Raw genomic sequence first — 13,584 nt, forward strand, 5'->3', positions numbered from 1 at the left:
AAATATGTAGAAATGTATAAATGCATTCGTTTTTGTATTTTAAACGAGTTGAAAAACAATTCAAACGCCTAATATAAATTGAATAGTCAATTAAAAACTTAATAATAAAGTAAGGATGCTGGGCGAAAATCAAGAAACAACAAAAAGTCTCAAAAATTATTGGGATTTCGGCTTTCAATACTATTGATTTGACGATTTTCCATAAAACATGTGATCAAGACATCTCTTCGACCAATTAATTTTTTAATGCTTTGGATGTTTATATCAAATTGATCTAAAATCATCTATTATAAATTTCATTGTGAACATATATGAGTATAATGGTTGTGTTTTTTTAAATTTAATTTGAATAAAATGATGTTCTGTGAAATATTATTGATGAGATGTGTGACTTTAGATTGATCTTTAGAACGTTTAAAAAGTGCTTTAAAGATTATTTATCCCGTAAATGAGCATTGTCTCTAAAAATAAGATTTTAGTTGTAAAAATGGGTATAGATAAAAAAATTATATCGTATGTCGATAGGGATGTACTCGATGGCACAGTACAGCGAGGATACTTGCAATATGACAAGCAATAAATAGGCCCTTTTTTAATTCTATTGTGTACATTAAAAACAATTATGTGAATGCTTGAAAAGAGATTACTTGAATTTAACACGAGATCGAAGGAGGTACCAATTTTACATCTTCTTACTCAGTGTAACAATAACAATACATATAGCGTCATATTAACAAAAATTACGCGGTTGAATGTTGCAAAGTAAATGAGAAAAAACAAAAACAATATGAAAATATTTTAAAAAATGAACAAAAACAAATGGTAATTAACATATACATACATAAAGTTTCCACTTTACACTAATCATAACAATGATATAGGTGTAAGAATCAGTTAAAAACAATGACTTAAGAAAATTGTAATGCTGTACAGAATATTTATGATGAGGCCTGCCTTTTACAAGATTGTACCGAAAAAGAATCGATTGAAAACGTAAGATTTGTCCAAGATTGAACACACTTGAATACTTTTTTATGATCAAATCAAATGAATTTTCGAATCTTTTTGACCATGTGAAGTATTAATAGTGAGCAAACGAAAAAGTAAAAATTCTTATTTGAATAAATATAAAATGATAGTTAATTTTTTTATACATCACTCAAACAACTCTCGAACCGAATTTTATTTGAAAATAAAAAACGAACATTTAATCATCATGATATTAAAAAAAACATGCTTAATTGATTGAAGATACAAATTTTAAACTTATTCTTACAATGCCAAAAGTCACGCAAATTTGGATCTATTGGCTTTTTTTAAAGAAAATCTTGATCTTTGATCCTTCAGCAAAACAATGAATTATAAAAAATGTTAATTACAAAAACACAATAGTAAAATAAATGAGTGAATGCTAGTTTATTATGAATGGAAGAATGCAAGTATTAAAGTGTGATGAAAGCGTGTGAAATCTAGATCAAAATCTTAAAAACAGAAAATAGTGTGAGAAAAAACGATGAAGTTTGTTACAGCGTCGTGCTCCATGGCAGTGAGAAAAAAGGCCGTAATTCTGATCAATTGTTTATGTATACAACAAAATTATATTATAAGACGATTATAAATGACACTAATTCAGCAAACAATAATATTATATATCCTCTGTAAATATAAATATATAATAATTATATACAATATGATTTATTATATATACTATACATATAATATATATATTTATATATATACACATATATAGTATATATATAGATATATGAATAAATATATAAAAATATTTATAATTAATTCTAATATTATTATGTTGATTATCGTTTTTATTATATTATTATTATAACGACAAAGATGACACGACGAAGATGAAGATAGTGGTGATTAAAATGATGATGAATATTACAATTATGAAATTATTATTAATACTTAAGAAAAGGTTCACAACGTGCCGTGTGTATGTGGAAATAAAATATATTATATAATGGACATTGTTCAATTCAATTTACGATTTCACATTTATTTATGAACCTTATAAATCCTTTTTTTTTATTACATAGATTAAACTAAATTTATATGATGGACCGCATGATATAAGTGTTGATTTATATTTTTGTCTTATACAACCGAAATGTAAATAAAACTCAGAGTATAGATATATCTATTGAAAAAGTTTGATATTTTTAAATTTAGAAGTTGCTGCCGAGTTTTACCGATGACCGTCCGTGAGCTCTGTAATTCGTAACTTTTGTTCTGATTTCTTTATTCGAAAAGCGGCTCTATGGTAAAATTTGTATTATTTTTTTGGACAACTGGTTCGAATTATAGCTCATTTCATAAATTGAATTTCCCGAAAAATGCAATCGAAGTTTTAAAATCAAAAGCGTGCAAACCTTGAGCTTTTGAAAATTTTCAATCCCTTTTTAAGTCCTATCTATTAAAATAGGCTGTAGTTTGGACAAAATTTCCAAACAAGTTTCTCCAAAAAATTAAACATCAAAGTCTCCTTAAGGGGACACACCAGTGTTAAAACCTGAAATTTGATTTGAAAATTGAAAATTTTGAAAAATCAAAAAAAAATTCAGAAAAATCTGAAAAAATTCTAGCGTATTCTTTGATCAATTCTAAGAACTTTTTCATCGGCAAAATTTTTTCCTCAAACCTTTCTTTTTCGAGTTAAAAATTCTAGAAGGTTTCTAACAAATTTTGGTGTTCTAACCGCATTTTGTTTGCTTAAAATTTATTTTCTCCAATCTAAACCGCGATAACTTTCAGTTTAGGGTCCATGGACGCTTTATTTGCACCCGAGACGCCAGGACTTCAACGATTTCCATGTGAAAAATTGAAAAGAAACAAATTATTTTTTTTCAAAACCACGTTTTTTTTGGATAAAATCATCCATAACTTTTGACGGGTTGGTTATATCGAAAATCTGACTCCGGATTCAAAAAGTTCATTAAATTTTGCGTAGATTAGGCTTACTCGCAATTTTTTCAGACCCCATTTTCAACAAAAATATAACGCCTCAAAAAAGTATCGAAAAAGTGTCCGTCCCGGACTTAGTGGGTTAAATAGTATTGTAAAATACAAATACTACTACAAATACTACTGTTCTTATGACATTTATCAAAATTTTGTTACACTCAAGTGAAGGAGAATACTTTTACAACGAATTTAAGCCATCAACCATAAAAATTGAAATAAAATCCTGCGGTTAGTTTTTATCAAAGCTGAAAATTTGTTTTAATGGTCTCAACCTATAAATTGATATGCTGCGGGTCCATAATTGGATTGAAATAGCGAACATGAATGATTAAACAATTTAAAAGAAAAAATAAAATTGATGAATCCAGATGTTCTCAAATGGTTATCGCAATAACCGTTCCTGAAAATTGATCCGAATCGACCGTAAACTCTCTACTTTCCCGATTCAAGATATAAGGATACGGGTACGCTGCGCTGCTTTTTTGATTTATTATATTTGTCAAAGGGGGCGCTGGTGTGAAAAACAAAACCTCCAGCGAGGCGATCGAAATCATAGGTTCCTTTCAATCAGTAGATTTATGACGGAAATAAGAAAAAATGAAAATAGTATATTTCTCAACGGGTGCACATATGGTTTTTTAGCAAAACGAGGGATTATAGCACGAGCCGAAGGCGAGTGCTGTAACGAGTTTTGTTAAAAAACCATATCTGCACCAGTTTGAGATAATATTTTTTCCTACGAGAGCCTAAAATTAGCGGCAAAGTTGCGTATTTTAGGTTAGAGTGGGGAAAAAGAATTATTCTTAATTAAATTATTCTTATTTTTTTGTGTCGAATGACTTGTGGGTCGGACTTACCCGAGGTCCCGTGATGTTCCGTCAAAGTGTATACACAACCCTTGTGCTGTAGCTTCAACGGTTCGCTCTGAATGTTACGACAAATAGGGTGCATTTTGCAAAAATATAAAACGCCATAAAATATAAAAAGAATATAAAATTTAACACGCAAAGTCCACAAAAAGGCTCACGGAAACAACCATATCTCAGTGAATAATCAAAATTTTGGAGTTTTGAAAAATGTATTGAAAAGGGGGACAAAAGATCCTACTAGAAATGACGAAAAAAATTCCGATTTTAAGCCCCTCTTTGAGCCTTTAATAAAATAGATGATAGAAAGTAAAATCGCGCGCCCAACGCGTGACATGTAAAAACCACAAAAACCATGTTTTTTCTTCTTTCTCTTGCTATAATATCTCGCTACAATCAAAAAGTCCCTCTCTGTAAAATGTTTATATCAAAGGAAAATTTCCTGATCTTTCGATCAAGATTATTTTAAAGAAATCTTAAAAATTATGAAGTTTTTGAGATAATCGATCGATCGAGATAATTAAAGTTTTTCTGGCGAATTTTCCGAGAAAACTGAAAATTTACGGGATCCTCCTCATCGTAAAACTGAGGCAATTTTCCATCGAAATGAAGGATTATTCTTTTGTCCTTGGTGCATTTAGAGTGAGATACAAATTTAGCGATTCGACCGAATAATGCCGCGCGTTGCTTCACTGGGAAATTTGACTTGAAATGTCCCAAATATATATTACATATAAGTATTTTATGATTACTATATCATAAAAAGATGCCAAAAACGTAGGTATTAATTGAATTTTTCTTTCAGGTTTTTAAACGCATTAGAGTAGCAAGCACATTTTTATTCTAATAAATGCAAAAAAAATTTACAATTGGTACTTGAATTTACATCTTTACGCGAAAATTGAATTTCGCGCTGATTGTGAGTGCTGATTTATAAAGGAGCACGACTCTATAAGATCTGTGCGAAACAAATAGGCTACGCAGCGTTTAGGACAGTCATTTAAGGTGGTTCTTTCAATATTTGTTGAGACATGAGACCTATCCTATCTTATAGATTAAATCACACTGAATTCAATGATATAATTATTTATGGGGCTTACGCTGCAAAATCTCGAGATATTTTATCTCAAAGTATGCTATTTTAACATGGGAAGCATAGAACGGCCACCATTCATATGGTATTTCTAATCAAAAATTAATTTGTTCGGGTATCGGAGTGTATAGGTTTTATAGAAAAAATTCTAATCTTTCAGCCTGTGTATCGTAAAACAGGGCTAATTACGCTGCAAAAAATCAAGATTTTTCACGTAAAAGTGAAAAAAACGATGTTTTTGCTATAAATCAGCTGATGTCAGGCTGCGCAGTACTTACTGCGCATACAAAATATACAGCTCTAGGCAAGAGTTCACTATAGAAAAACTTAAACTGAAAGAACCACCTTAATGTTAAATATTGTGACTGTCACTTACAATCTTATGGTCTTATAACTTTTTACGCAACTCTGTCTGCACTTTGCAGCGAAGGCGTGCGTATTCGATGAGACTGAAGACACGTCGTATACGAATTAAGATCGTAACCATAAAATACATAATAGTACAATACTTCTGTTTACACGGTATAATTGCCAATTACAATAATAATACATGTACATGCAAAAGTATCCCATCTACTGTGACATGGAGTTAGTCGAATATTGTTTGAAATTTTAAGTTATTATTAGCGCTATCATCTATACTTCAACAAAAATGGGTATATTATTTGCAAAAAAGAAGCCCTCCAGCCGTGTGACAGATCAGGATAAGGCTGTTTTGGTAAACAATATTGGCATTTGTAATATAACTTTGGTGACAACGTTATTTTTTATAATTTTAGCAATTGAAGCAAACAAGAGATAAAATGAAACAATACCAAAGAAGAATAGAACAAAATATTGAAAGAGATAGAGAAATTGCAAAAAAGTTGATAAGCAAAAATCAAAAAGAGTAAGGATTTCTTTGTTTTTCTATGTTACCATATAATTTTTTTAAATGTTCATTCACACTTGGATTTAATATTTTAACATGATACTTTCTGCAGCCGAGCATTGCTTCTACTTCGTAAAAAGAAATTTCAAGAACAAATTCTAGTCAAAACCGATGGTCAATTAGAAAATGTTGAACGTATGGTTCATGATATTGAATTTGCTCAAGTAGAAACTAAAGTCATTGAAGGACTTAAATCAGGAAATGATGCTCTAAAAACATTACATGCTTTGTTATCAATCGAAGAAATAGAAAATATTATGGACGATACCCGAGAAGGTATAGAAAAACAACAAGAAATAAATGCTTTGCTTGTGGGATCGTTAACAGATGACGATGAAACTGAAGTTGAAGCAGAATTGGATTCTTTGTTGATGCAAGAATCTGAAAATGAATCACATAAGAAACCAACTCAAATTTCTTTACCTGACGTACCTACAGATGTTCCAGTAGATGTAACTGCAGATGAATCAACTAAACAAAAAGGTATTTTCTTGAGACAATATGTTTTTTTAAAGACTCATTTAAAAAGTTATTTAAACTTCATAATTTATTTTGACAGAGCCCAAACAAAACAAAAAAGAACCACTTGCCTTAGAGGCCTAGTTCTAAAACTACATTCTATAATTATTGTCAATACAGTTGTCAGAGGAACTTATGACTGCAAAAAAATATGATTTGCAAGTAAAGTTTAAGGATCATTATCAAATTCAAATTTAAGAGGCAATTTCTATAGACAAAAAACTTGCTATGTTAATATTTATTGTGAAGCCAATGTAAATATGTACAGATGGAATTTGATTTGGTTTAAAATTTAAATAGCTCTAAAAGAACCATATGTTAAGTATTTGTATCATGAAAACAGCGTAGTGAAAATTTTGAATTCATACTGAATGAATATTCTTCAAATATTTTTCTAACTTTTACAAAACTTACACAAGTTTATCATTTTAGTATTTTATATATAAATGTACATTGTTTTTAAACAAACTCATTTGTAGTTTTTAACTAATTTTTAAATTATATGACTAACAATTTTATAAACATCCTTAAAATTGAATACCTTTTTTTATACAGTATAATAAACGATTATAAAGAAATAATAAATACTAAACTTTACTATGTGTAATGTAACATATTTTAATTGGAAAAAAATTGAATAAAATTTTTTTTGCTAACAAAAGTTGAACTACCAAAACTTTTTAGTGGATTAATATAAGATTTTATTGATTCAAAATATTTTATACCATTCAGAATTCATTTGATTTTATTTCTATTAATTTTGGTTTATTGTTACGGAAAAATATTTGGTTGATGTAAGCCACAAACCAAAGAACTTACCAAATAAGGATTCAAGTATCAATGCATATAGTACATATGCTGTAATATGTATATTATATATTAATATATAAGTATATTATAGTACATATAATGCATAATAGTTATGCATATAGTAATATAGTTGAGGTTGTAGAGTAAATACTGTATGAATTGTAACTGAAATCATATTACTTGGCCCTGATCATAAAATCATAGTTAATGTTATATTTTCATTTATGCTCCTGGTTATTTTCGAGTACAGTCTATGAAAATTGTTTTCATAGTATTGCATGATAATTGTCCCTTAAAAATTTTAATAAATGAACAAGTCATTTTTTTAATAAAATTATTTCCAACAATTTATTTTAAAGTCTTAAATGTTCAGTTGCATAAAAATATTCTACATTAGTAATCTAATGGTACTTATTCAAATTTTAACTAAAAATTGCAGATTGTAGAACACACTGTACTATTTTCATAATGTTAATACAAATTATTGTATAGTGTGTTAGTTTTATTAAGATTCAAATTGGTTTCATAAGCTTTACTCCGCTAATGCGACACCATATTTTGATTTTAAAGAATTACTTTAACAAAAATTGCATAATAATTAAATAGTTATCAGATTTCTAGATATTCTACAGCAACTCATCAACTTGAATATTAAATGCTTAGAAAAAAAGAAAAACTCTAGAGACAACGTTTTTATATTAATTAATGATTGTCTCATAGTATGCCAGCTTTCTCGAGATTAAAAACTCTTTCCCAAAAAGTTAACATAATTGTATTTTCACACATTACCTCGTAAAATAATATCTTTCTGTCTCATAAAATATGCTTGCAGTTCTTTAGTTTATTTTCAACATAAACGTCTTTTTTCTATTTATCCTAAGGTGTTCAACTTTACATAATGAACACAAATTAGTTTTATATTAATTTATTTATTCAATTCGGTTAAACACAATTTCCCATGTATGGGTATATCGTGACTTCTGAAAGAGTGAAATCATTTTTCATGTTCACGTACATATAAAAAATTGACCCCGACGAATGAAACGACGTAAAAGGGAGTATAAATAAAGGTCAAAATGATCATATGAAATTATGAATTGCAATAAAATGTGAAAAAGTGTAAAATTGCTGACGATTTCGGAATGCCATAAAAATTTTATGACATTATCTTGATTGTTACGACAAGTTTTTATCAAGTGAAACATTAAATTATATTTTTGGGTCAAAATAATACTTTTTTACAAAACCGTGCGCACGTATGTCACCGATCTTGACGCGCTTTTGGTATGTTATAGTACATGGTAAAAAGGTAAAAAAAAAAATATTTTTAGACCCCCTTCCCCCTCCTACCCCCCACTTCTGGTATAAACGTCCATTTTTGATCTATATTTTTTCTGAGGACATGAAGCAATTAAAAAATCTGAAAAAATTCATAAAAATACTTTTCAACAATCCAAACAACCTTGAATTTTTTAAGATTTTTCGAGTGCTTCAGACCTTCAGATAAAATCATTAAAAATTCTAAAAATCGAGATACGGCGATATGAGCCGATGTAGAATTCGGACATTTTTTCAGTTCTTTTTTGCATTGAAAAACATAACCTTAATTTTTTTCAGATTTTTTCAGATTACCTAACGCACCTTTTGAAGCAAAAAACCGCTTTTTTTAACGAAAATAAATTTTTTAGGACGGTACGGAGCCTCGAAAAATCTGGAAAAATTTTTTTCTTGTTTTTTTCATCAAAATGCATGACCTCAAATTTTTTCAGATTTTTTAATTGAAGGTGACAACTTCTAGGGCCGAAAAATGCTATTTTTAACAAAAAAAGGTTCCTAGAACCCGATGGTTCCGGTAAAAAATTTTGAAAATATTTTTTCTGAAATTCCTTGACAAATTTTAATAAATTTTGACCGTTTAAAAATTCTGATTGAAGCTTCCTAGCTCAATCTAGAGCAGGACAAAGATTAATGCAAAATTCGGAAGACGGTTTCTGAAGACATTAAGAAACGGTAAAACTATTTTGATGCTCTTGAAGAGGGGGGAGGGGGGGTTATAGCTAAAAAATAACTGCGAAAAGTCTGCGTAGATTAATTTAATTATATTATATTTCTCTAAAAGAACACGCTTTATGGTTGAGTTTTCCATATTTTGAAAAAAATGAAAAAAAAATTTTATTCTTACAGTATGCACATTAGGATCATTCGAGCAGCTGCATCACCACCGCAAGGTGCTTTTGACATTTATAGCATGAGAGTATAATATGTATTGAAAAATAGGTATTATACTCTCATGCACCAGATATGTTAATATTTAAAAGTATGTTGTTCAATAAGTGTTATACGGCGGAAATGCAAAATATCGTATGAGCGTGAATCATTCATAAGACCAACATTTGATTCCCATACATTCTCGCTACGAAGAAAATCTTAAAAGTTTTAGGTTTATAAATATTTTATAACGTTTTGACACCATTAATTTAGTTTCCTTCTCTTGTACGCACTATTAAATAAGTGTATATTCAGTACTCAAAATTACATCTTTTCAAGTATTGAAAAAATATCTGCACGAGATTTTTAATTGATTGCCGTGAAATTTTTAATATTTAAAAAAAGTAAAATAAATGTTCGTGTTATGCTTGAAAGATTGTAAGACTGCTACAAAATTGTTTTCGAGACAAAAAATATTTCACTCGAATAAGTATCTGCTAAAATTGTTCTCTTGTTTTTGTTCGACGAAATTTCTAACAAAACATTATTTACGCGCAAGTGTGTTGTATTATTTACTTTTGAAATTCTCGAGTAAACGTACATCTTGTCGTCTTGATAGCTGCACGAGTGTATATGATATTAATAAGGTGTGTACATACTTACAAAATGTGAAAATCGAGATAGCAGTCGTTTGATCGCTGCGTCTCTCTCACTGACATTTTGATATGGTATACTGTCTGATAACACGAACCGATAACTAGAGTCGCACACATTTTATCATTTATATTTTTGCACCGATTAACGTATAGTTTTCCGGACTACGTGATTTTATTTTGGACCAAAGTTGAGGAGCACAGTAAAATCATGTAAAATTCGATCATTACGAGTTCCACGTTTATCTAGAGTTTTTGGAGGTCTTCGACAGGCTTTTGTTAAGAATTCATTTTTACTATCCGTTTCGTGATTCGTGTTATATCGTATCAATACAAAATTTGAAATAACGATCTATCAACGGAATAATGCGATTTTTAACAACGCATAGTTCTCTTGAATCAGGTTAGTGAAAATTGTATATATTTTTATTATTATTCATGTAGTTCATAATTTTTGAATATGACAATTTATTATCAACAGACGTTCGCATTAGGAGTATAATACAATATGTAAATATGATATTATATTATTGTTGGTAATACTATAAGATAATAGAGTTAACTTCGTCTGACTGGCACTCTCGAAACCCACTATCGAAAATATTTTTAACCTAAAATACGCAACTTTGCCGCTAATTTTAGGCTTTCGTAAAAAAAAAATAGTATTATCAACTGGTGTAGATATGTTTTATAATAATTAAAATTGTCCTTAATTTTCTTATTTATTTATATAAGTAATATTAACAAAGAATCTTTGGTACCTAATGATGGAACAGATGCAAACTTTGCGCGTTCCATTATAGGATCAACGAAATCAACGATTGTTCCAATATTGGAATCAACAAATCAATGGGCTATCTTAACCTGTACTATTTCACTAAAGGGACACTACTTTTTTTGGGTATCCCTATCAATGGAACGCGCTTTTCAGACACACTTAATTAATTTATTCCATGATAAAATTATTATTGCACAGTTAGCTTCGAAATCATTTTTTATTGATTATACTAATGCAAATTGATTCAATTGCTTTCAAGATAAAATTTTAACAAAATCTTTATTTATAAGGGTTTAAATGCTGGTGTTCCACAACTTGATATCTTTTCGTTGGTGTTCCACAAATCGGTGCTTTTACCTCATTGATTAAATTAATTAATATAATGAGAAATGTTCTTATTCATTTTTTCTATAAATTTTTATTTGATTGTGTGAATAGATTTTTCTTGTAATGTTTATTTAGCATCAGAAAACGACGTAAAACACATTTTATGAATCCATGTTTAGTGCTTTTTAATGCATCGGATGCATCAGTTAACTTTGTATAATTCATTCTGGGGGATTTCCAGTATATCACAAAGTAAATGTACACTTATGTGTTTATCAGTCAGAAGAGGTTAAGCCTTTTTTTCATAAATGAAAAACACTTAAATATTCATTATATCACATAATTCTGATAGAAAATAAAATTTTTTATCTAAAAAAACCCGATGAATTAACCAATTAACATTCAAGGTGACGAAATTTTTCGTTGATCGCGATCAATGCGATTTTTTTTCATGTTTCGGTTCTTGAAAAGACTTGCAAATACATTAAGAACAGCAAAATGAAGGCCTTTTTTGGAGAAATACGCTGTAGAAGTTTCAGAAAACTGCATTGAAATTTTGATATTTCGGTTGACTTTTATATTCCCGTAAATTGTCATCATCGACGAAATCAAAACAACTGAAACGGAAAACTACAGTTAAACCAGATTTTTTTGAAAAGTTTATGTACTAGTAGCCATGTAAATCGAAATAGTTGAAATTTTTTTAATAATTGTAAAATATGTTCTTACCATACATTATTGTCAAAAAAAAACTCATTCCAAAGCTCTGAAATCCTCGTTGCATTACTTTTTTTAATATTTTGTGTAATAAATCACTTGCTGTATAATCTTGAAGCGAATTCTTCATCAAATTTTTTTCTATGGGGTCTTAAAATCTAGAGAAAATGACTTTCTTCCATTTAAGGAGGCTCGAGTGCGCATATTTTAGCGATAAACTAGAAAAATGATTCCATCAAGACATAAAACCTATGGTGCAGCGAGAGCATTAAGAAAAAAGGTGCGTTACAAAAGAAAAAAGTAAAAGGCATGCAAATATATTAAGAATACTTCATCAATTTTTGCCCTCTTTTTATTAATTTTACAGTCAAATGACCTTAATCTTGACTTTCTACAGGTCACTCAATAAAAAAGCTGAAATCCTCAGCTTCAAAAACCTATACACAATCTTTTTCCGTTATTTCATCACGTAAGATAGTAAGAAAGGTTTTTTTTCCAAATTTTTCGAGACTCCTAAGATTGTCCTAAAAAAATTATTTTCTTTAAAAAAGGGGGTTTTTGGCCTTAAAAGGTACGTTACTGAAGCCCGAAAAATCTGAAAAAATTTGAGGTTACTTTTTTCAATGAGATAAAAAACAGAAAAAATTTTCAGATAGGTTATTGCATCCATCTGGACTTTCGAAATTTTCAATGATATAATCTGAAGGCCTGAAGCACTCAAAAATCTGAAAAAATTCAAGGTTGTTTGGATCGATGAAAAATACCTTAATGAATTTTTTCAATAGCTTCAGGGCTTCAGCATATAATATAGATCAAAAATAGACATTTATAGCGGGGAAGAGGGGTCTAAAATTGTGGTTTTAAGGACCTTTTTACCACGTACTATAACATACCCAAAGCGCGTCAAGATCGGTTATATACGTGTGGTTGAAAATTTAAAAAAGTATTATTTTGATCCATATGGATTTTATAACGAAGTTACGTCGGCCAAAACGACATTAATCTTCCTTCCCCTTATCCTGTAAACTTCCCTAGTTCCCGGTTATTCAGGAACTAATAATTAATCAATATTTATTCGGCTAATCTAATTTTGTATCTTCTGTATTTATTAATGATTTAGACATCACATCTGTGACTGACACCCTTTTCAATAAAAGCCTATTTATTGTTATTTACACGATCATATAGAGGTCATTGATATTCGGCAAGTTTCCCCTTGTTTCAACCGTTTACAAAAACCTGAATGGACGTGCCCTACTTTTTTGTACCGAAAAACTTTATTTTTAAATTTGATAAGGGCTAAACCATTTTATTTCGACTCCATTACCATCATTTGGCATGATGTATGAGTGATATAACCTATCCTATGTGAACTGAAACTTAAAAATTCCTTTCCTTTTTGCTTGAATTTTTTTCCGGATTTTGTTTACACTAAGAAAAAAATATGAGAAGTATTAAGAAAAATTACAGTAAAAAGTACCATAATTTTTAAGAAAGAGGGATATCTAATATGATAGTTATTTTTACTTTATAATAACGTCGTCTCGGGAACAGAAAGATATCTTAATAAACCCAAAGGCTAAATCAGTGCTAATATGTCTAATATTATAAAGTAGGTGCTTGACATTTTTTGCCTCCGAGTTTATTGAGATACTTTCATGCTCCGAGGCGATGATGTAAAAAAAAAACATTCATCA

General features: G+C 29.3%; 2 protein-coding genes across 3 annotated transcripts in view; both read left to right on the forward strand.

Moving 5' to 3' along the window:
• Positions 1-5,350: 5,350 nt before the first annotated feature.
• Positions 5,351-7,055, forward strand: LOC106660255 (charged multivesicular body protein 6). Its single transcript, XM_014383190.2, has 4 exons — positions 5,351-5,662; positions 5,724-5,833; positions 5,928-6,358; positions 6,435-7,055. Exons 1-4 carry the CDS (start codon positions 5,597-5,599, stop codon positions 6,476-6,478), a joined length of 651 nt encoding a protein of 216 aa, XP_014238676.1. The 5' UTR covers positions 5,351-5,596; the 3' UTR covers positions 6,479-7,055.
• A 2,774-nt stretch (positions 7,056-9,829) lies between these two features.
• The window catches only part of LOC106659620, a 43,963-nt gene continuing 40,208 nt past the window's right edge, over positions 9,830-13,584 (forward strand). The window contains exon 1 of one of the 2 annotated variants that reach the window (XM_014382258.2): positions 9,830-10,468. In XM_014382258.2, the coding sequence (XP_014237744.1) occupies positions 10,432-10,468 (37 nt within the window). In that variant the 5' untranslated portion in view covers positions 9,830-10,431. The remainder of the gene's footprint in view (positions 10,469-13,584) is intronic. The other variant, XM_023462927.1, reaches the window with a different exon arrangement.

The sequence above is a fragment of the Trichogramma pretiosum genome, unplaced genomic scaffold (genome assembly GCF_000599845.2).
Source record: "Trichogramma pretiosum strain Unisexual culture from Peru unplaced genomic scaffold, Tpre_2.0 scaffold92, whole genome shotgun sequence".
In the NCBI taxonomy this organism is placed as follows: Eukaryota; Metazoa; Arthropoda; class Insecta; order Hymenoptera; family Trichogrammatidae; genus Trichogramma; species Trichogramma pretiosum.

Excerpts from the sequence above, each read along its gene's own strand:
- LOC106660255 (XM_014383190.2), top strand. The coding sequence starts at position 5,597 with ATGGGTATATTATTTGCAAAAAAGAAGCCCTCCAGCCGTGTGACAGAT. Across the intron at positions 5,663-5,723 it reads ATCAGGATAAGGCTGTTTTG|CAATTGAAGCAAACAAGAGA; the intron begins GTAAACAATATT and ends TTATAATTTTAG. Across the intron at positions 5,834-5,927 it reads ATAAGCAAAAATCAAAAAGA|CCGAGCATTGCTTCTACTTC; the intron begins GTAAGGATTTCT and ends TACTTTCTGCAG.